The 21,366-nt window shown below is 45.0% G+C and overlaps 1 protein-coding gene across 5 annotated transcripts in view; it reads left to right on the top strand.

Moving 5' to 3' along the window:
* Positions 1-21,366, top strand: part of CHCHD6 (coiled-coil-helix-coiled-coil-helix domain containing 6) — a 327,253-nt gene that overhangs the window by 39,909 nt on the left and 265,978 nt on the right. For all 5 annotated transcript variants that reach the window (XM_064274780.1, XM_064274782.1, XM_064274781.1 and 2 more), the window contains exon 4: positions 2,517-2,661. In XM_064274780.1, coding sequence (XP_064130850.1) covers positions 2,517-2,661 — 145 coding nt within the window. The remainder of the gene's footprint in view (positions 1-2,516; positions 2,662-21,366) is intronic.

A 21,366-nucleotide genomic window follows, 5' to 3' on the forward strand; every position in this document is an offset into this window, starting at 1 on the left:
TGAAAATCATTAAAAATGGTTGTAACAGCACATTGACAGAGAACTGCCAGAAATTCAAGCTGGATTCAGAAGAGGACACGTAATGGGGGACATCATTGCTGATGTCAGACGGATCTTGGCTAAAAGGAGAGAATACCAGAAAGATATTTACCTGTGTTCAATTGACTATGCAAAGGCATTTGACCGTGTGGATCATAACAGATTATGGGTAACATTTTGAAAAACAGGAATTCGAGAACACTTAATTGCACTCATGCAGAACCTGTACGTAGACCAAGAGGCAGCTGTTGGAATGGAACAAGGGATGCTACATGGTTTAAAGTCAGAAAAGGTATGCGTCAGGTTGTACCCCTTCACCATACTTATTCAGTCTGCATGCTGAGCAAATAATCCGAGAAGCTGAACTATATGCAGAAGAATGCAGCATCAGGATTGGAGGAAGATGTATTGACCTGTGATATGCGGATGGCACAACCTTACTTGCTGAAAGTGAAGAAGGCTTGAAGCACCTACTGATGAAGATCAAAGGCTATAGCTTCCAGTAGGGATTACACCTCAATATAAAGAAAACAATAATTCTCACAATTGGTCCCTGACCAGACAAGCAACATCATGGTAAACGGAGAGAAGATTGAAGTTTTCAAGGATTTCATTTTACTTGGATCTACAATGAACGCCCACGGAAGCAGCCGTCAAGAAATCTAACGACTATTGCATTGGGCAAATCTGCTACATAAGATCTAATTAAAGTGTTAAAAACAAAGATGTTACTTTAAGGACTAAGGTGTGCCTGCCTGACCCAAGCCATGCTATTTTTAATCACCTCATACGCATACGAAAGCTGGCCATTGAATAAGCAAGAGCAAAGAAGAATTGATGCATTTGAATTATGGTGCTGGTGAAGAATTTTGAATATACCATCTACTGCCAGTAAAAAAAAATCAGTAGAAGTAACAAAACTGTCTTCAAAGAAGCACAGCCAGAATGCTCCCTAGAAGGGAGGATGACGAGACTTTGTCTCACATACTTTGAACATTTTAACAGGAGGGACCAGTCCCTGGAGAAGGACATCATGCTTGGTAAGTAGAGGGTCATCAAAAAAGAGGAAGACCCTTGATGAGATGGATTGACACAGTGGGCTCAAACATAGCAACCATTGTGAGGATGGTGCAGGACCTGCAGTGTTTCGTTCTGTTGTACATGGAGTTGCTGTGAGTGCGAGCCAACCTGAGGGTACCTAACAACAGCAACAATATATTGTCAAGTGATCAGGTGAGTTAGCTGAGGGGTCCTAGGGCCAGTGTGATTTGGTCTTGGTCCCTCCAGTAGGCTGGCTATGCCAGGCCTATCCCATAGCCATGGCTTAAGACCCACATTCTGAGCGTTTACCCTCCCTTAACCTGACAGGCCTGTGCAAGAATAACTAACCTGGCCATTTTTTTCTTTTGTGCTTTTAAACATTTAAAAAATCTTAATTATATACTAATGAAAGATTTAGAAAATATATAATATAAAAAATCACCCATAGACTCAACATCTTATGACAGCCACTCTTAATAATTGGAAGTATTTCTTTGAAATCTATCCTTTCCCCTGACTTAGGGTTATTTTCTTAAAAACATACTTGTCATCACACTGCACATGTAATTTTATATCTTACTGTTTTAATTTAGTATTGTAAGTATTTTCCATTTTTTACACCTGCCTTATCAACATTTTTATTGCTATTCTTTATTACTTCTCAGTATTTGGACTCAACCTGTAGACAAATTAAAGGATCTATTTTATAATGACTACATAAAATATTTTCCGCATAAAATACCCCTGTATGATTGCATTGTATTTTTTTTAACCTATCCATGATTGCTGGAAGTTAAGGTTGCCTCCATTTTTTTTCACTATGATAATTAATACTGCCAAGAGCATCTTAGCGCTAATAACTTTTTTCTCTGTGTAGCATCATTTTATTAGGCAGGAGGTTCAGAAAAGGTCAAAGCATAGGAACATATTTAGAATGAAGAGTTAAATGTTCAAAACAAAGGGCTGCCACTACGTAAAACCTTCATGCTCTCAAGGGGAGGGCAGGGTTTTTCGCACCTGCCTGTCCAGGTTGAAGGAGCGGCTAGCTTAGGATTGAATCCTGAGAGTCTCTCATTTGACATATGGCTTCCTGCCTGCCTGACTCCTCACCTGGTGGCCACAACTCCTTCTGTTGCTAATTCTGAGTTATTCTGGCTGAGTAAATTTTTTTGCCTCAGGACTGTCACTGATGCCTAATTTCAGAGGGGTGAAACAGTGAGGTTGGGGGTGGTATGCAGCTGAAAGAGGTCTGGCCTTTCTCCATGGTGGCATCTGGTTCAAGTTTCACAGCACCCTATTCTTCCCTGACCAGACACAGAACTCCCAGATACTGCCCCTCTTCTGCCAGCTGAAGTGAGCAGGTAAACCTTTTCCTGGCTATGTTCTGCCAGTCATGCTATCTGCATCTGCTTCTCCCCATTTCTCTTCTGGCACAGGTATGAACAGGAGCAGGCCATAATCCAGGATGAGATCTTTCAGCTGGCCAAGAGGGAAAGAGAGGCAGCCGCCAAGCACCTGAATGTGTCCCTTCAGCGTGAGGGGAGCAACAATGACCGGGAGAAGCAGAAGTCAGCCCAGCTGGTGAGTGCAGCTCTTCCTGGAGCAGCTTTTTATTGTTCTGCTAACCAAAGGGTCTGCAGCAACTGGGAAGCCCTGGTGGGTCAGGCCACCCATTGGATGCAGTCAACTTCAACTCTTGTGGAAACGGTATCCTTCTAGGAACCAGAAACTTGGGTTTTTCTAGCCCTGGCTCTTTTTCTCATTTGCTTTGTTCCCTTTGACATGTTTTTTAAGTCTCTGTGGGCCTCAGATCTATACAGTAAGGGACTAGATCATTAGACAGTCTCTTCTAGCTTTGGAACTTCACAGTTTTAAGTGTTGTGGTGATAGTGTGTGTCTAGAGGGTGTGAAGGGAGAGAACTGAGGTTTGGGGCCATACAATATAATGAAGAGCATAACTTAGTTAGGCAGCCTGGTGCAAACCCTAGCTCTGTATTTGGTAGCTTGGGAACATTATTGAATGTTTGTGAGCCTTGGTTGAGGATCATAATATTTGTACCTGGGATTACCAGAGAGGATTAAAGGAGATAATGTCTGTACAGTGCTTAGCACTGTTCCTGGCAGATAATAAAAACATACTATTCTTGTTATTGTTATTAAAAAAAACCATAGGGCTGATTAATTCAGCAGCTCACTGACATCATCAGGGACCCAGGTTCCTCTCATCTTTCCTCCCTGCCATTCTCAGCATGTCAGTGTATCTTTAGGCCTGCTTTCCCCATAGTTACAAGATCGCTGTACAGATCCTTGTGTCACATGTAGATATGTTTATCAGCAAGGAAAACTTTCTCAGGAGCCCCCAGCAGAATTCCTCTGACATTAGGTTAGCCTCAGTTGTACCAGGTGCCTATGGCCAAGCCAGTCCTTGGCAGAGGAAATGGGGCTCTGTTCATTGGAGCTAGTGCTCTTTTTTGAGTCACATGGGGAGGGGGGATTGGACATTTAGACAGAATTAGGACTCTGACAGCAAAGAAGGAGAGGGGAGATGGCTGTGGGCAGGCATCTGATAACCTCTGCTCCAGAGGCCATGGGGTTTGAGAACCGTAGTAGCTTTGCCCTGTTTTAGGTAGGTGGCTTGGGGCATGCTGTGTTCATAGGAGGGAGTTGAAGACAGCATGAGATCACCACTTGTGATTGTGCCCTACTGCCACCATGCTGGCTGGGGGCGGGCTTTTGCTTACTAATTTGATTATTTAACAAATGGTTAAAACCCTGGTGGCATAGTAGTTAAGTGCTCCGCCTGCTAACCAAAGGGTCGGCAGTTCAAATCCGCCAGGCTTGAGTGGTACCATGTTCGAAGCATGCATTGGATATATAAGAAATGGTAGTTGAACTAGGCCCTCTGGAAATACAAACAATGCAGGATCCTTGCTCAAAGGAAATTTGCCGTTATTGGGGAAAACAGGCTTAAACCAAAAACTTTGGAAAAGGCCAAATCGGTTACAGTGAGTGTTAAATGGAGGTAATGCTGACATTATTTGGAAACATGCAGGGAGTGGTATAAGCTCCTGGTGGGCCAGAGATGGCCTTTGACCTGAGTCTTGAAAGATGTGCAGCACCCCTGGCTGAGGCAACACTGAGCTGAGACAGACTAGCGTGGAGGGGTATGATGAGTGCTCCGATGGAGACAGGTGTGAAGCCAGATTATAGAAGGCCACGAGCATCTTGAGGAGTTACTCCACAAAATAACCTCCAGTGATTCTGAGAGAGTAGAGGATTCCTACAGGGCTTTGAAGATGTGTTTTTAGAGCCCTGTGGCATCCTGGTGATGAATCAATTGAAGCAGTGAGAAACTGGGGCAAGGACTCTGTTTCAGAAGCTCTAGCAGCCATCTTTGAGGGGCAGTTTGTCATGCATCTGCAGGCAGTTGGACAATGAAGTATAAAGGACCCTCATCTTGGAGGTGAAGGGTTAATCGATATAGAATGAACAGAAAAAGTCAGCCACATAGGAAAGTCATCTAAGGATGTAAAATCATAGCCTACAGGTGTGGTAGCTCTTCATTCTCACCTGGAATGTGTTAACTACAGTGAAGGAGAATTCACAGCTTCAAAGGAGAATGTTGGGCTCCACCTCCTTAGGGCTGTCCCTAGGGAAAGCACTTTCCTTTAACTGGAAAAGTGGGAAGGAGCCTAGATGACTGGTAGTACAGATGTGTGGTTTTTTTTTTTTTAAATGAACAGTGACTTTGGAAATCAAGATAAAACATGGTGACTTCATGTTGTCCCAAATCTCTGGATGGATAATGCCCTTCTCTGAACCAGATTTCCTAGGGAATAGGGAAGCAAGTTACTTCCTTTATTTTGAAAATAATTGTATTTGCTCTTTTTTGGATGTTCCCTTTTTTTGATGGCTCAGCATCCATTTCTCCATGCTGTTGGTACTCCGGTATCCTTTTAGGGATTTACCTGTTTCCTGTTGTTTTGTTGTGTGTAGTTTTGGTGGGATTGTAATTCCAAAGCCCAACTTCATTGCAGACGCTAGATCTCTTCATTCCAGAGACAATGCTGAGTGGATGCTGTAGCACCATTTTCAAAGAAGGGGGCTCCCCCTAGGTTGGTGTAGTTGGCAAGTGCTTTTAGTGGAGATAATCCCTAAACTGTGTTTAGGAGAATTTAAGTAACAGGAGAAAGATACAGAGAAGAACCTGAACAAAAGCATGGAGATTTTTCTTTCCTCATTTGAGTCTTCCACATGCAAGAATTGAAAAGAGAGGCTTAGTTGGCAGCCTGCTGGCTAGAGAACTTTTAAGCCTACTAAGGACGATGAGTCAGATGACTCAGTGGCAATGGGTGGAAGGTCCATGGTGGTGCAAACGGTTTGCACTCAACTACTAACCTAAAGGTTAGAGGTTCATAGCTACCCAGCAGTGCCAGGGCAGAGAGGCCTGGCGATCTGCTTCGGTGAAGATTATAGTCAAGAAAACATCGTGGAGCATATTTCTACTCTGTAACACACATGGGGTGATCGTGAGTAGGAATTGCCTCCGTGGCAATGGGTTTTTTTTTTTAGAGGTCTGGTGGGGTTTGGATCATATACATTCTCACAGCCACAAGGGGGCAGGTTGGATCCTGAAAGGGACCTGACGTGGTGGTCAGTGGTCTAAAGAATTGGCTGCTCATTTCTCCTTTGTTGTGTTCTCTTACCCAGTGTTTGCAAGCACAATGTCCCTGAGCCTATAACCTTGTCTGGAGGATTTCCTTTCAGATATACTGAGTGCAGTTTGACATTTAATGTGCTTTTCTTTCCTGTTTGCCTCTGGCTTGTGTAATACTGGCTTTTTTAATCTTCTTCTACATGAAGGAATGATTCGGCTCATTATTGGGAAAAGTTCATAGAACTAATGACAAGGAAAAGGAATGATTTTTATAGCCTACTTGTGATTGCAGAAGTGTTACCCTTTCCCATCTAGTGCAGACATGATGAGCTATTTGTGGATATATTTATGCATGCTTGCCACCAATTGCAGACTGGTTGAACCCCAGTTTTAATCTGGGTGAAGGCCATCTGTGCCATTGGAGCCCATGTGAGGTATGCTTCCTTCGGAATTTGCAGAGGAAGTTTGGAGTCCAAATCAAACGTCCTAGGTAGATATGAGAACAAAGCAGTTGTTGGGCTGAGTCTTGTGATGGGTAAAGATATAAAAATCAAATGGATGGAGTAACAGAGGTCTGTTAGAAGCTTTACTTTAGGAGAAGATTTATGATCTATTGGATTCCTGATGCATCTTATTAGGTATATAAGGTTGCAGTATACCTGATAGAAAGTAAAAGCTTTCACTTATTTCTTTTTTTGGTGAGCACTTCCTTTATTATTTTATATGTATATTGTTTTTGTGCCTGTTACATGTTACGCGCTGGGTTAGTTTCGCGATAAATGCAGATGACTAAGATACAGTTTGTGTCCTTGAGAAGATGTTTATTAGGAGAGTTAAATGTTTTCAGAATTGACAGTACAGTGTTGGAAGTGTCCTAACAGAGGTATAGGCAAGGTACTAGAGGAGTCAGGAGGCGACAACGACGACTCTTCTCAGTAGGGCTGGAAAAGCTTCTAAAGGAGGTGATGTGTGAACTGGATCTTGAAGATCACATAGGAGTTTGCCAGGTGAAGAAGAGGGAGAAAGGGTATTCTAAATAAAGGAAACTGCTTGAGCAAGGCCAGGTGTTGGATGAGGATGATAAGTTTGGCTAGGGTTAGGGAAGTGGTGGCATGTAGCAGGCAGGAGGCTGAAGACATGCGTTTACACATGGGCATGGAATGAAATTCAGGCTGAGGCTTCATTGCGAAAGTCTAACAGGGAGCTTTAGGGGAAGATTTTCTCACTACTCAGATACACAAGAAAATTAGAGCCTCTCTCCCACCGAATTTCAAACAGTAGGAGAAGTCTTAAATGGCAAGCCAAGGAGTTTGGACCAAATCCTTCCACTGAATAGAGGTCAGTCAGAGAGTGATTCCACTCCTGGATGTGACCACTCTAAACCAAGGATTCATTCAGGAAGAGTAGTTGACCCACTCCAAGCCTCTAATTTCAGAGAGAATTTGGATCTATTGTTCCGTTCTTTTCATTCTAAGAAGCTGCCACCTTAGTTATTTGAACTGTGTGTCATCACTTTGGAGCCCTGATGGCGGAGCTCGGCTGCTAACCAAAAGGTCGGCAGTTCGAATCCACCAGCCGTTCCTTGGAAACCCTATAGGGCAGTTCTATTCTGTCCTATAGGGTCACTGTGAGTTGGAATCGACTCAATGGCAATGGATTTGATTTACAGGTTTGGTCATTACTTTAAGAAAATATCAGATATACAGGTTTTTGAATTGTAATTTTCTGAACTCATGAGTGAGATGGATGATTTATTTTGATTTTACTACAGCTGTAGCCTTTCTTCTCAATTGTTGTTGTTAGTTGCCATCAAGTCGATTCTGACTCATGGCGACCCCATGTGTTGCAGAGTAGAACTGCACCATGGAGTTTCAAGGTCATTACCTTTTGGAAGCAGATCATCAAGCTTGTCTTCTAGGAGCTTCTTGGGTGGATTCGAACCACCAACTTTTTGGCTAGTAGTCAACGGATGGTGCCACCCAGAGATTCTGTCATCTCGGTACCCCCTCCTATATTTTTTGTAAGTCTTGTTCTTCAGATTATCCTTGAGGATAAGAACAGTGGTGTGATCATTTTGGTCTTCTCTGTGTAATGTTCAGCCAATTATAGATACATAGTGAATGATCATTGAATGGCAGATCTTGAGTGAGTGGGGCTGGGGGTGGTGCTTAATACTTTGAGGACTACTGTGTAGCAGTCCTTCGTCTTTTCTTGAGGTCTTATTGCAGTGCCCTTTTGCAAATAGTTGGAAGCAAGTACCCATAACAGCTTTCTCTAGAATGGATAACATTGCAAAGGTCTGACCCTTTTCAAACAATGAAATAGAACAAGGAAAAACAAAGAAGCCTTTCATTATAATGTTATCTGGGGGTCAACTAAAAAGAATTTTATTTAACTCCCAGTCAGAGACTTACAGACTTTAACTTGTTTGGTGCAAAGGAAAGAGTGGGGCTTTGGTTACTCAGGCCTAAGTCTTTGAAGTGTATAGCACTTGACAGTCAGCTGATGCAGTCCTGATATCTGGGTGGAGCTATTTGCCATGGCTATTAATTTTAGAACTTGAGTGACCTGGGGACTCTGATGGCCTTGTCCTTATGCCTCCTTCAAATTTGAGCTGTAGATTAAAAAAAAAAAAAAAGCCCGGTGTCGTCGAGTCGATTCTGACTTATAGCAACCCTATAGGACACAGTAGAACTCCCTATGGAGTTTCCAAAGAGTGGCTGGTGGATTCGAACTGCTGACCTTTTTGATTAGCAGCTGAGCTCTTAACCACTGTGCCACTGGGGCTCTCGAGCTATATAGATAGAGATCTTGAGTTCCTGCTGAGGTCTATAGTGTCAGCACCTACATGGCTGGTAAAAGGCATAAATTGGAAAAAAAAAAAATGAGATCATGATGTAACAACCCTGTTCTTTGCTCCCTTAAGCCTCTCTGGGGTTTTGTTTGTCTACTGAGCTTGGTCTTTAGATTACAACAGGGGTCAACAAGCTTTTTTGGTAAAGGGCCAAATAATAAGTATTTTAGGGTTTGAAGGCCACATATGGTTTCTGTCACATATTTTTTGTTGTTGTTTGTACAACCCTTTAAACACGTAAAAAATATTCTTAACTCAGGGCCATACCAAAGGGCTGTGGGTCAGATTTGGCTTGTGGACTGTAGTTTGCCAGCCCTTGGACTAGACAGTGCAATGTCAGAGACTTTTAATTTTTTAAGCCTTTCTGGGTGCCCAGATGACTCAAGAAGCTGGGGGATAGGGGCACGATGGTTGTCACGGATTGAATTGCGTTCTGTGAAAATATGTGGCAACTTGGCTAGGCCATGATTCCCAGTATTGTGTGATTGTCCTCTATTTTGTGATATGATGGGATTATCCTATGTGGTGTTAATCCTAACCTCTATGATGTTAGTCAGTGTTAGAAGTAGTTTGGAAACCTTGGTGGTGTAGTGGTTAAGTGCTACAGCTGCTAACCAAAAGGGCCGAGATTCAAATCCAGCGGGTGCTCCTGGAAACTCTATGGGGCAGTTCTACTCTGTTCTATAGGGTTGCTGAGTCGGAATTGACTCAACTGTAACGGGTTTAGAGGTAGTTATGTTAATGAGGCAGGACTCAATCTACCGCATTAGATTGTATCTTGAGTCAGTCACTTTTGAGATCTAAAAGAGAGAATCAAGCAGAGATGAGAGGGACTTCATACCACCAAGGAAGAAGCCCCGGGAGCAAAGTGCATCCTTTGAACCTGAGGTCCCTGCACTGAGAAGCTCCTAGACCATGGGAAGATTGATGACAAGGACCTTCCCCAACAGCCAACAGAGAAAGAAAGCCTTCCCCAGGAGCTGGTGCCCTGAATTTGGACTGTGAGAGAATAAATTTCTGTTTGTTAAAGCCATCCACTTGTGGTATTTGTGTTATAGCAGCACTAGATAACTAAGACAATGGTAGTCCTAGGTTCTTAGTGGCTTTTGTTTCCTGTGAAAGGTCTCATAATGTATCTGATAGCCTGAGTCTTCAGATCGGTACAATGTGGATTTTTCTGTGGATTTCCTAGTGGGCTCTATGGGCTCCATGAATCCACTTTAACTCCTGATTCTTTTTCTGTTTGGCATTTTTTTTATAGTGTCCCTCTCTCTGCTGAAATCCCCCATCTTTGTACACATGCCTACCTTTTCCTGTAGATCCTTTAAACATATTTATCATGTTATTTTAAAATCTCTATCTGGGTGATCTCTGGGTTTGTTTCCTATCTTGATAATGGGTCACTTTTTCTTGTAGCCTTACACGCATTGTAGTTTTTGATGGATGCAGACATGATATGCAGAAGAATAGTAGAGACTAAGAAAAATAGTCTTTATGTCCAGAAAAGGGCACTCCTCTTCTGACAGGCCATCAGCATGGGAGGTTGAATAAATCTAGTCTAAAAAAAAAAAAAAATTTTTTTTTTTTTTTTATAGCTGAGCAGAGTCTAGGCTGTTGTTTCAGATTCAGATTATGTGAGGTGGGATCAAATCCCTGTCTTTCTTAAACGCTAGCAAGCAGCCATCTAAGATGCATCAATTGGTCTCAACCCACCTGGATCAAAGGAGAATGAAGAACACCAAGGACACAAGGTGATTACGAGCCCAAGAGACAGAAAGGATCACGTGAACCAGAGACTACATCATCCTGAGACCAGAAGAACTAGATGGTGCCCGGCTATAACCGATGACTGCCCTGACAGGGAACACAACAGAGAACCCCTGAGGGAGCAGGGGAGCAGTGGGATGCAGACCCCAAATTCTCATAAGACCAGACTTAATGGTCTGACTGAGACTAGAAGGACCCCGGTGGTTATGGCCCCCAGACCTTCTGTTGGTCCAGGACAGGAACCATTCCTGAAGCCAACTCTTCAGACATGGATTGGACTGGACAATGGGTTGGAGAGGGATGCTGGTGAGGAGCGAGCTTCTTGGATCAGGCGGACACTTGAGACTATGTTGGCATCTCCTGGCTGGAGGGGAGATGAGAGGGTGGAGGGAGTTAGAAGCTGGCGAAATGGACACGAAAAGAGAGAGTAGAGGGAGAGAGCAGGCTGTCTCCTTAGGGGAAGAGTAATTGGGAGTGTGTAGCAAGGTGTAAGGTGGCGTAGTGGTTAAGTGCTACGGCTGCTAACCAAGAGGTCACCAGTTCAAAACCACCAGGCGCTCCTTGGAAACACTATGGGGCAGTTCTACTCTGTTCTGTAGAGTCGGACTCGACACGATGGCAGCGGGTTTAGCAAGGTGTATATGGGTTTTTGTGTGAGAGACTGACTTGATTTATACTTAAAGCACAATAAAAATAATATATATAAAATAAAAAAAACCTGTCTTTAGTAGGACTTAGGATCTGAGTACCTGAAGGGTTTGTCTAAGTTCTTCTTTTCTTGCTTATCTGTGCCTCAGGGTGGGGCGTTTCTCGCAGTTGCTTAGCCCCTCCTCCAGTTGCAGTAGGCCTGGAGTACCCCTGGGATTTCTCTCAGTTCTGCCCTGCCCTCAGACTTCAGCAGGCTGTGCACACCAGTGCCTCAGGTGTGGGTGGGAGGATGACTCAGCTCTCCTGCCCTCCTCCACCAAAAAAACCTAATCCATTGCTGTCGAGTCGTTTCCGACTCATAGTGACCCCATAAGACAGAGTTGAACTGTCCCATAGGATTTCCAATGAGTGGCTGGTGGATTTGAACTGCCGACCTTTTGGTTAGCAGCCGTAGTGCTTAACTACTGCATCACCAGGGCTCCTGCCCTCCTCCAGTCCTTTTAAACAATATAGTTAAGGAAGAAGAGTCTCAACCAATACCAAGTTTATTTCACTCTTTTTATTATTATCGCTTTAAAGCATGCTTCACCCCCCAAAGAAAATGAAGAGGGCAAAGTAATATGACTGACCTTGCTTCCTCTCTGAATGTCCAGTCCAGTATGGCTACTGAGGTACAGAGCTAGTCCTTCCACAGGACAAGCAGGGGTCTCCACGAGCCAGGAATAAAGGACTGTTCCATGTAGCTGATGATCCCATTCACAGTCACATTTGCTGAAAGAGCAAGGATGGATGGATTATATTATTTTAACCCATTGCCATCGAGTCAATTCTGACTCGTAGCGACCCAGCAGGGCAGAGTAGAACTGCCCTATAGGGTTTCCTAGGCTGTAACCTCTACGGGAGCAGACTGCTACATCTTTCTCCCATGGAGCAGCTGTTGAGTTCCAACTGTTAACCTTTTGGTTAGCAGTTGATCTTTAACCACTGTGCCACCTGGGCTCCTGTATTATCTTAGAGAGTTGGAATAATTTGTTGGAAGGGGCACTGTGAGGCTTACTCCTGGGTCTCCAGAATTTCCAGTTTCCTTGTTAAAGTTACATGAACTGACAATTTTTGGAGAAAGGAAAACTGCAGATAGGCTTACATGAAAACTGACTCACCTGTATTTTTAGCTGATTAAAAAAATTTTTATTTTATTTATTTTTTTATTTTTAGCTGATTACACACCATAAAAAAACCTTGATTTTATTTCTCAGATATTTTATACAAACTGGGGTTGGAGGGAGGGTGTTAAAACCAGACATGGCGTCCAGTTACAGGACTGAGTCAGGCACCTCTGGCCAGGCCAGGGATGTCTCCTTATCTCAGCATGACTGAAATAACAATCTCTACCTTGCAGAGTTGTTGTGAGGATTGAGTGAGAGAACAAATATACGTAAAATGCCTGGCACACAGGTGCTCAACAGAATGTCATTGTTACTCTAGGAGAGTATAATGGGAAGAGCATGGGCTTTGGGATCACAAAGCTGTGTCCCAACTGACCTCTCTGACTGTAGCTACTTAACTTTTCTGAACTGTTTCCTTGTCTATAAAATTGGGGATAGATGTTGTTTTACATTGGTGTGAAAGTTAAGCTTTATTCTTCCCTTAGTCTTCTTTTCTTCACCTCCACCCATGCATCTATAACACTGAGTTGATGTGAACGGATTCTTAGAACAAATCAGTGCATTTTTCAGGGTGTGGAAAGAGGCAAGAAACAGATGAGAATCATGGAGCCTTCTGATTGCTTCTCTGGAGAGAGAGGTTGAAATGATGTGGGGTCAAGGAAGCCCTTGCAGAAATACCTTATTTTTAAGTGGATACTTTGAGGTTTTTCAAATGTGTGGTATGGGTCTAAAATGAGGGGCCCTGTGACTCAGCTTTGCCACTGAAAAACTGTGTTAGCTACCTGACTTGGCACATTTGTTTATCTTTCTGCCTGGTTTCCAAACCTGGCTGTGCATTGGGATCACCTGGGATCTTGTTAAAAATACAGATAATTGCATTTTAAACTGGAAACAACAGGATTAGAATCGTTGCCACTGGAATCCGTGCTTTCGATGGCCCCATGGAATCCTGGTACATCAAGCCCAGCGCTCGCTCCTGGACTGACTTTGAGAGATGTTGACCCAAGAGTGGTTTATGGCTGTTTTTGCTGTCTGGGCTCTCTGAGGGATGTGGAGTAGTCCCACCAGGATGGTGGCTCACTGTGATCCTCAAGGGACACAGGCGTGTGTTGTTCAAAGAATGCTCCAGGTGATTCTGATAGCTCCTCCACCCAAGCATCTCCCCTGCTTTCTCTGATGCAGGTCACTACTAGGTGAATGGCTTTGTCAGACTTAGTGACCTCAAAGAAAAGCAGGTGCTCTTTTCTTTGCTAAAAATATCCAGGAATGAGAACCAGCTGTCTAGTGTTACCACTCCCTGTGAGGGTCCAGGCAAGCTGGGCTCAGCGTTTTATGGGACTGGTGAGAAGAAACTGTTGTCAGAACTGAGAGGTGATGGCTTCAAGACATGGTGATCTCAAGTGGGTGAGGCAACCATCCAGACTCTCGGCACAAACTTGCCTTGTATGAGAGCCCAGAACCACAATTCCTTGGGGGAAGCAGCAGTAACCCCTGTAATGTTGGAAGCATGTAGCAGAAACAAAAAGACACTTTCTCGAGGTCTTAATTGAACTCACTAGCAAGCCTAGGCATCTGAGGGCTGCCTGTGTTCTAGTTGCTTCTCAGGTCTTTGGAACAAGCTCCCAGTTGGGCTAAGCAAACCTGTGGGTTGAGGTCCTGGCATTTCTCCTAAGGAGCTTGTTATGTTCTTGTTCCCCCTCCACTTCATTAGGTGTGTTGTAATGGTATCCTCTGGATGGAAAAAGCCCTGTTTTCTCCTGAGCTAGCTTATGAAAGTGGTGGCAACCCTGGTAGTGAGAAGGAGGAGAAGGACTAGGGTGAGGATGTGTGTGATGGGGCTGGATTGGTAGGTGCCCAGATGGGCCAGGGGGCTCGTCCAGACAAAGTTGTCAGCGTGGCACTGGTTGAACAAGGAGAATATGAACAGCAGCATCCCAGTAGTAAGTGAAAAAGAAAGTAAGTGAAAGAAAGCTGTTGTTCTCTGGACTTTTGAGATTAAAATGTAAGGGTTTTAGAATCTGACTGCTCCAAATACATTGGGGCCCTGCTGTTGGAAGGACGACCCTAATGTTTTCGGGTAGGAAAGGATGTACATCTAGCCTTCAGAAGTTGGAGTTTCCAGTGGAGCTTCCTGCCCCGCCGGCTCGCAGAGCTGCAGCTGCTTTCGTTTGCCCCATCTCTGGCTGTGGTGCATAGCTCAGGTGACCTCTGTTGTGTGCTGACAGAAGCTGGAAATTCTCATTAGCTGCTAACTTAGTTAGGCAAATGGCTGATTGCGGTTCCATCCCTGGTGTCATTGCTTCTAATTAGCAGATCGTATGTCTACAAAAATGTCTGTTAGCACCAGGGATGAGCTAAGGAGGCTGACAACTAAGGAGGCTGGGATCTAGAGAGAACTGTGAGAGAAGCGTTTTCTCCTAAACCACTTGAGGGACACAGCTGCCCGACCTCAGCTACTCTTCTTGGCCTCTGTGAGCCTGATGGGTCTGCAGGGGTTAGAGCTGCAGGCTTCCTTTGAAAAAAACCCACCTCTGAAGAGGGGTGACATCAGCCATCTTACAAAGGAAGAGGCAGCAGGTGGCGCCCATGCCAGCCCACTGCTCTGTTTCTTGTGAGATGCCCAGGGCTTGGCCTCTGGATTTAGGGCTTTCCTGTTTTGAGCAGAGGTCCTGTGCTGTAATGGGCAAGGAAAACTGACTTCAGAACAAGGCCGTCCCTTAGAGTTTGAGTCAGATGGTACACACTGGCCCTTCCTGGTATCTGAAAGGAATTAAGTCAGTCAACGGAAGCCACACTGTCAGCATCTGCGGCTTGTGCCAGCTCTGCAATCACTTCCCTCCCTTTGGGTGACAGCACCTGGTTGTCCTGTGGGGACCATCCCACCCCCACTCTCTCCATGCCTGTGGATCGACTGTGGCTGACCCTAGAGCCCTGCATTATTTCGACAGCTTTTCGGCCTTGCTTGGGTGGAATTGGACCGGTAGCTGCCCATTTCTCTCCACACCTCCAGGATGCCAGCAGGGTGGGGAGCAGGAGGGTAACGGTTTAAGTTGTTCACCGAGTCTTTGGGGGAGCTTCCATCTTACCTTTTCCTTTTTGTGGAAAAAAATCTTAGATTTGTCAGTTAAGCAAATTGTGCTTGCCCTCTTGGGTAAATTCCATTGCTGACTACTAGCAAGGTGAAGAATCAGAAAGGGGTTATTTGGATGACAAACATTAAAAAAGTGGAGTAGGAGAGAAGTCTTGGATTTTTTACCCTTACATGTGTGTCCACTCAGTCCATCCTGATTGTTTGGTCTCCAGGATTAGTGTTCTTGGATAGGACAAAATGTGTATCAACTGGCAGTATGCTTGGCTGTGAGTGACAGAAGCCCAATTAACAGTGGCTTTCACAGATGGGAAGACTCTCATGAACTGGAAATCCATGGACAGGGAGTCCAGGGCTGGGATAGCAGCCCAGTGGGGTCAGGAAGGACCCGCCTCCTCCTCAGCGCAGCTGTCCTTTTGGTGCAGGATGATGACTGTGCCTCCAGGCATCAAGCCAGTTTTCCTGTTGAGAAGAAGGGCCAAAAGCCTTTTCCTAGTGGAGTATTGTTACTTTATGTGGTAGGGACACCATCCCCAGGGACTCTCATTGGCAGAACTATGTCACAGGGCCACAACTAGCTAAAAGAGGGGCTGGGATAGTAGTTTTAGCTGGGCACATTGCTGCCCCAAACAAAATCAGACTCATGTGATTAAAGAAGAGATGACCAGTGGCATCTTCTGTAGCACGGCAGCTTAGAGGTGCCAGCTTTTGGGTCCTGTTTTAGACCTGGGCTTAGATTCAGCGAGTACCAACTCTGTGACCTTGGACAAGCTATTTACCCTCTGTGAGCCTTGATTTCCTCACATGTCAAATGGCAGACATCTAAAATTGTTAGGATGCTCCTCTGGCATGGTGTAAGTAAAGGTGCCCATATACTGCCTGGCCGATGGAAAGCTTCCATAAATGTCTGTTCTCCTCTCATATGCCACGCTCCCCAGAATGCATGGGAAGAAGCTGAGTGGGTGACTAGTAATAGTCCGAAGGCAAGAATTGGGTAATGATTTCCCATCATGGCAAAGAAGGGGCACCAGATGGGGTGCTGTCGAGGCAGAAGTGATTGCTGTTACTGGGTTGCTGGTGTTCATACCTTCCTCCCCTGTGCTGCATCCTTTGTCAGAAGCCTGGGCAGTAAATTCCAGTCTACCAGTATGCCTTCCAAACCCCAATGGTTATCCTCTCCTGACACCCAAGGTGAACCTGTGCTTGGACAGAAGGTGCAGCTCCTGGTGACAGCTTTCCAGGTTTGTGTTCTCATCCGTGCCCAGATGGGAGTCTTTTCATCAACCTGTGCTTGTGAGAAGCTGAAGGAAGTGGTCTCCTGCTTCCTGCCCGCTCCACACGTTCTCAATGGAGTCCACGCAGCCCACTTTTAGCAGCATCTTCTCCTTCCTCGTCCAGTTTCAGCTGGACTCCTGGGGAGGGCTCTGGGATGGGTTCTTTGCTGGGGTTAGAGGCTAGTAGCTATGGGGGAATGTTGAGGAGGTTTGATCTGTATGGCAAAGCCTTCTGTGTGATACATATCAAGCCACAAAGCTGGAATGCCAGTGGGCTCAGCACAGTGGGAATTAGCCTCTAACAGGTGGATCCTGCTTGAAGCTCTTTCCTGCCCCACCCACAGAAGGTGCACGCACCTGCATCCCACACAACCGCAGGCACAGCTTCCTCCCTGAGCCTCAGTCACCAGTCTGCCTTTATTTATTCTCTTTTGCTGTCTCTGTACTTTCCCCTATTTATTTCGCACCCGTCCCTAATACACTCAGCCTTCTGTAGCCTTTTTTCTCTTTCTGTGTAGTCTTTATTTTTCCCAGAAGACACCTGCCCTGCCTGGCCGGCCTTCCCCATCCTTTCCTCCACACCTACACCCAGCCTGTGATGGCAGTTGGTGTGCGAGTGCTCACAGGGCAGGATTAGCTGAAGAGCCTCTGTTCTTGGGGCTCCCAAGTATCAGACAATGTTGAACATGGGGCCCATTCTCTAGCTGACTGGTCGGACACGATGTCGGCACCTTATCTTCACGCTGACACACACTGGACATTAATAGAAATGCATCACCGAGGCACACGGGTGGAATTTCAAGCAGCCGTGCTGGCTGGTGCTTTCGGCAGCCTATTGTGTGCTTAACCTCTTCCGAAGAGGGCTTTGATGAGAAATGAATGAGACTGTTAACTCCTAGGCAGCTGGGTATGTGGTAGGTTTTCTCTCTCTTCTTTTTCCCTTCTTGATTCATTGCAGTGTTTCCTTAATCTTCACTGTAGAGGAGTGGGTTTTGCCGCCTCAGGATTTTTTATTTAACCCATTACTGCATGAGCAGTGCTCCGGGGCTCTGCGGGGCACTGAGAGGAGGGCTTCATCAGCCTTGTGGTCTGTCAGGGGGCCCAGTGGACACTGGGAGAATCTTTGCCCTGGTCTGAATTGCTTAGCCTCAGGTTTCTCCCTTTGGTACCACTTCACATGAAAGTTGCTTTTACATGTCTGTGCGCGGGGATAGTGGATGCGCTGGCTCTTTCCCTCCCAAGAAGCTCTAAGCTTTTGGAGCTGCTTTCTTTGTTCCTCTTCATCTCATCTCTGTATCCCTCCTCAAGAGCTGCTGGGGATGCCTTGATGTTTCTGATCGGGGTCTTGGAGAAGAGTGAGTCACTCAGAGGATCTTGGTCTGGGTGTGGTCTAGGGTGGCCATATGGGTATTGTAAGTGATACTTGCTTTTACTGTTCATCTCTGCTGCTTACTTTCTGGGATGTCTCTGTACAAGTTCAGTTTCCCTAACTATAAAGTGGAGATAAGGAGCCCTGGTGGCATGGTGGTTAAGCACTTGGCTGCTAACCAAAAGGTTGGTGGTTCAAACCCACCAGCTACTCCATGGGAGAAAGATGTGGCAGTCTGCTTGTGTAAAGATTACAGCCTTGGAAACCCTTTGGGGCAGTTCTGCTCTGTCTGTAGGGTGGCTATGAGTTGAAATCAACTTGATGGTAATGGGTATGGCTTTTTGGTTTTTTTAAAGTGGAGGTAATAATGCCTACCTCACAGAGTTAGTATGGGGTTTAAATGAAATACTGTTTTAGTGTCTAGGAAAATTTCCGGACTAAAGTAGGCCCTCAGTAAAAATTACAAACATTTTCTTAGCTAGGTTTGAGCTGAAAAGCATTCATTGCTGTTGGATTCAGATCATGTTTCTCAGCCCTCCTTTGAGCATGGCTAGTCCTTAACCTTCCAGTTGATATTGTTCTGCTGACGATGTCTGAAATCAGAAACTTGCTTTTTTTCTTTTTCTTTTTTTTAACTCTTCTATTGGGTATTTCCTTACTTCTGCTGAGTCCATGCTTGGCTTTCATCATGACCTCCTGCCTGACTTTCCAACCCTGGTCCTCACAGTCCATCTCCTCTCCTGGCTACATCCCCTCTCCCTGCCTGGCTGGAACTGTACTGACAGCTGATTAGAGCCATCACCCTCCCTCCCTTCCTCCGTGCTTGCTTTGCCAGATTTTAGCCTTGGGTAAGCCCCACCATCTGCTTTCTCTGCAACTGGGCCTGGGCTCCTGAGGGCCGCTAGAAAAAGCTACGCACTGGGCTGATTGGTTCCACTGCATAGTCATGCTTCCTGACCTCAGCAGTGTATGCCCACGCTGCTGCTGGCGAATCCTTTCATTCCTTCCTAATTGACTCCTGATCACATTCTCCACTGTGCCCATTCCATACCCTTTTCAGTCTCAGTTGTTTAACCTCCCCACCTCCTCCTCCTTTCTACTCCATCAGGCACATTGAGGCCCACCTACGTGGGCTTTCTCTGTCCCTGTCTCTCCACTCTCTCTTGCCTCCCAAGTCAGAGGAGGAACTCTTTCTCTTTCTTTTAAAAGGTGCTGTTTTAGTTTCCTAGTGCTATGAGTCCGAATCGACTGGACAGCAAAGGAAGGAAGGGACTGTAATACAAATACCACAAGTAGGTGGCTTTAAAGAACAGAAATTTAAATTATCACAGTTTAGGAGGCTAGGAGTCCTAATTCAGGGCACCAGCTGTAGGAGAAGTCTCTCTCTTTGCGTGCTCTACGGAAAGATTCTTGTCTCTTTCAGCTTCAGTTGGTTGGTTCCTTGACGACCTTTATGTGGCAACTATCCTCTCTGCTGTGTGCTTGCTCCTGTGTCTCATTTGCTCTTTCTGTAACTCAGAAGTGATTAGGTTTAAGACACACCCTACACTGATAGGGTCTTATTAACACAGCAAAGAACACCCTATTCCCAAATGGGATTACATCCACAGGTATAGGGGTTAGGATTCCAGCACATATTTTGGGGGACAAAATTCAGTCCATGACAGATACCTTATCTGCTTGTGATTCAGATCTAACCCCATCCCATCTCCCTTGGAACTTGTTCTGTTACTTTCTTGTTCCGCATGCTCAGTTCCTCCTGTCTGAAACCCATAAACCCATACCCCTTTCCCAAGCAGCTCCTCTGGTTGCCACCTTGCTTTTCCCTTTCCTTTGTCATAGAGTGTCTTAAAATCATAGTGTTAAAATCGTAATTTTGTTTCTCAAACTCATTACAATTTGACTTTCACTTGCATTAATACTTTTTTTGGTCTCAGAAATCACCACGATCTTCTTTCCAATAAATCTGATGACCTTCTTTTAGTTCCCTTCCTCCTTAACATTTCCTCCATGGAGTTATTTGACACCAAGGATCTAGTCTTCCTTTAAACTCTAATTTCAGTTGACCTCTGTAATTTAGCTATCCTCCCTTTCCTTCAGCATGATCTAGCCATCCATCTGACAAATAGTTACTGAGGGTTTACTGTTGCCTGTACTTGTCGGGTGTACAGAACTGATATGTCCCAGCCCTGCTGAAGCTTATGGTCTAGTTGGAGAAACAGATACTGAACATGCAAATAATCATTTAATTTCAAACTGAGATAAATATGATGCAGTTAAAGAATAAGGTATTTAGAGAAAGAGAGAGTAACAGTAGGGACCTAACTTAGTCTGAGGTCAGCAAAGGCTTCTCTGAGAAAGGAACATTTGAGCGAAGATGAAGAGGATGAGTGGGGATTAGACAGAGCAAAGGGGAAGAGCACTGCAGCCAGATGGAAGAGCCTGATCGAAGGCCTTGGGTAGGAAAGAACTTAGCAAGTTAAGGGAACTACAAGAAAGTAAGTGTGTGGACAAGTGGGCAGGGGCTGGTCATGAGGAGTCTTGTAGGCATGTTGGGCAGGTTGGGCTTGAGGTGCAGCAGGAGTCTACACAAAGGTTCTGTAGAGGATGGATCAGAGTAGGGCAAGAACAGAGGAGGGAGACCAGTGGGGAGCTACCCAGGATCCTGGTGACCCAGACAAAGGGCAATGACTAGTGGTGGGTAGAGAACTGGCTGTGTGGGGTGAAGAAGAAGGAAGTGTTGAGAATGATTCCAGATGCTGTTTCCTGTTAACGAGATGCCTAAGAGAGACTCCTCTCTGGCTTCCCTAACTTTAAACCAAAAACCAGTTGCCATCTAGTCAATTCTGACTCATGGCAATCCCATGTGTGTCAGAGTAGAACTGTGCACCATAGAGTTTTCTTTTCTTTTTAATTTTGTCTTATTGTGGTGAAAATATACATAATAAAACATACCATCTCTACAGTTCCTACATGTACAAGTCAGTGACATTGATTACATTCTTTAAGTTGTACATCTGCTCTTGCTATCCTTTTCCAAATCATCCCACCACCATTAATACAAACTCAGTGCCCCTCCGTAGGGTTTTCAATGGCTTATTTTTTGCAAGTAGCTCGCCAGTCTTTTCTTTTGAGGTGCCTCTGGGTGGACTCAAACTTCCAACCTTTTGGTTAGCAGCCAGGTGCGTTAACCATTTGTACTGCCCAGGCACTTCTCCCTACCTTTACTCATTCCTAAATGGATGGATTTTTGTTTTGGTTGGGAATATAAACTAAGCTGCTGTAACAAAGAGGCCCTAAAATACAGTGATTTAAATAAGAAAGACATTTATTTCTCTTTTCCGTAACTGTCCAGAGGTTAAGTAGATAGTCTAGGAGTAGTAGGGGGCTATGTCAGCCTCAGTATGTATAGGTCCAAGGTGGTTGCCCTAATTCTCACCAGCTTTCAGGCAGCAGGAGAGGG

Source organism: Loxodonta africana, chromosome 22 (genome assembly GCF_030014295.1).
Source record: "Loxodonta africana isolate mLoxAfr1 chromosome 22, mLoxAfr1.hap2, whole genome shotgun sequence".
Lineage (NCBI taxonomy): Eukaryota > Metazoa > Chordata > Mammalia > Proboscidea > Elephantidae > Loxodonta > Loxodonta africana.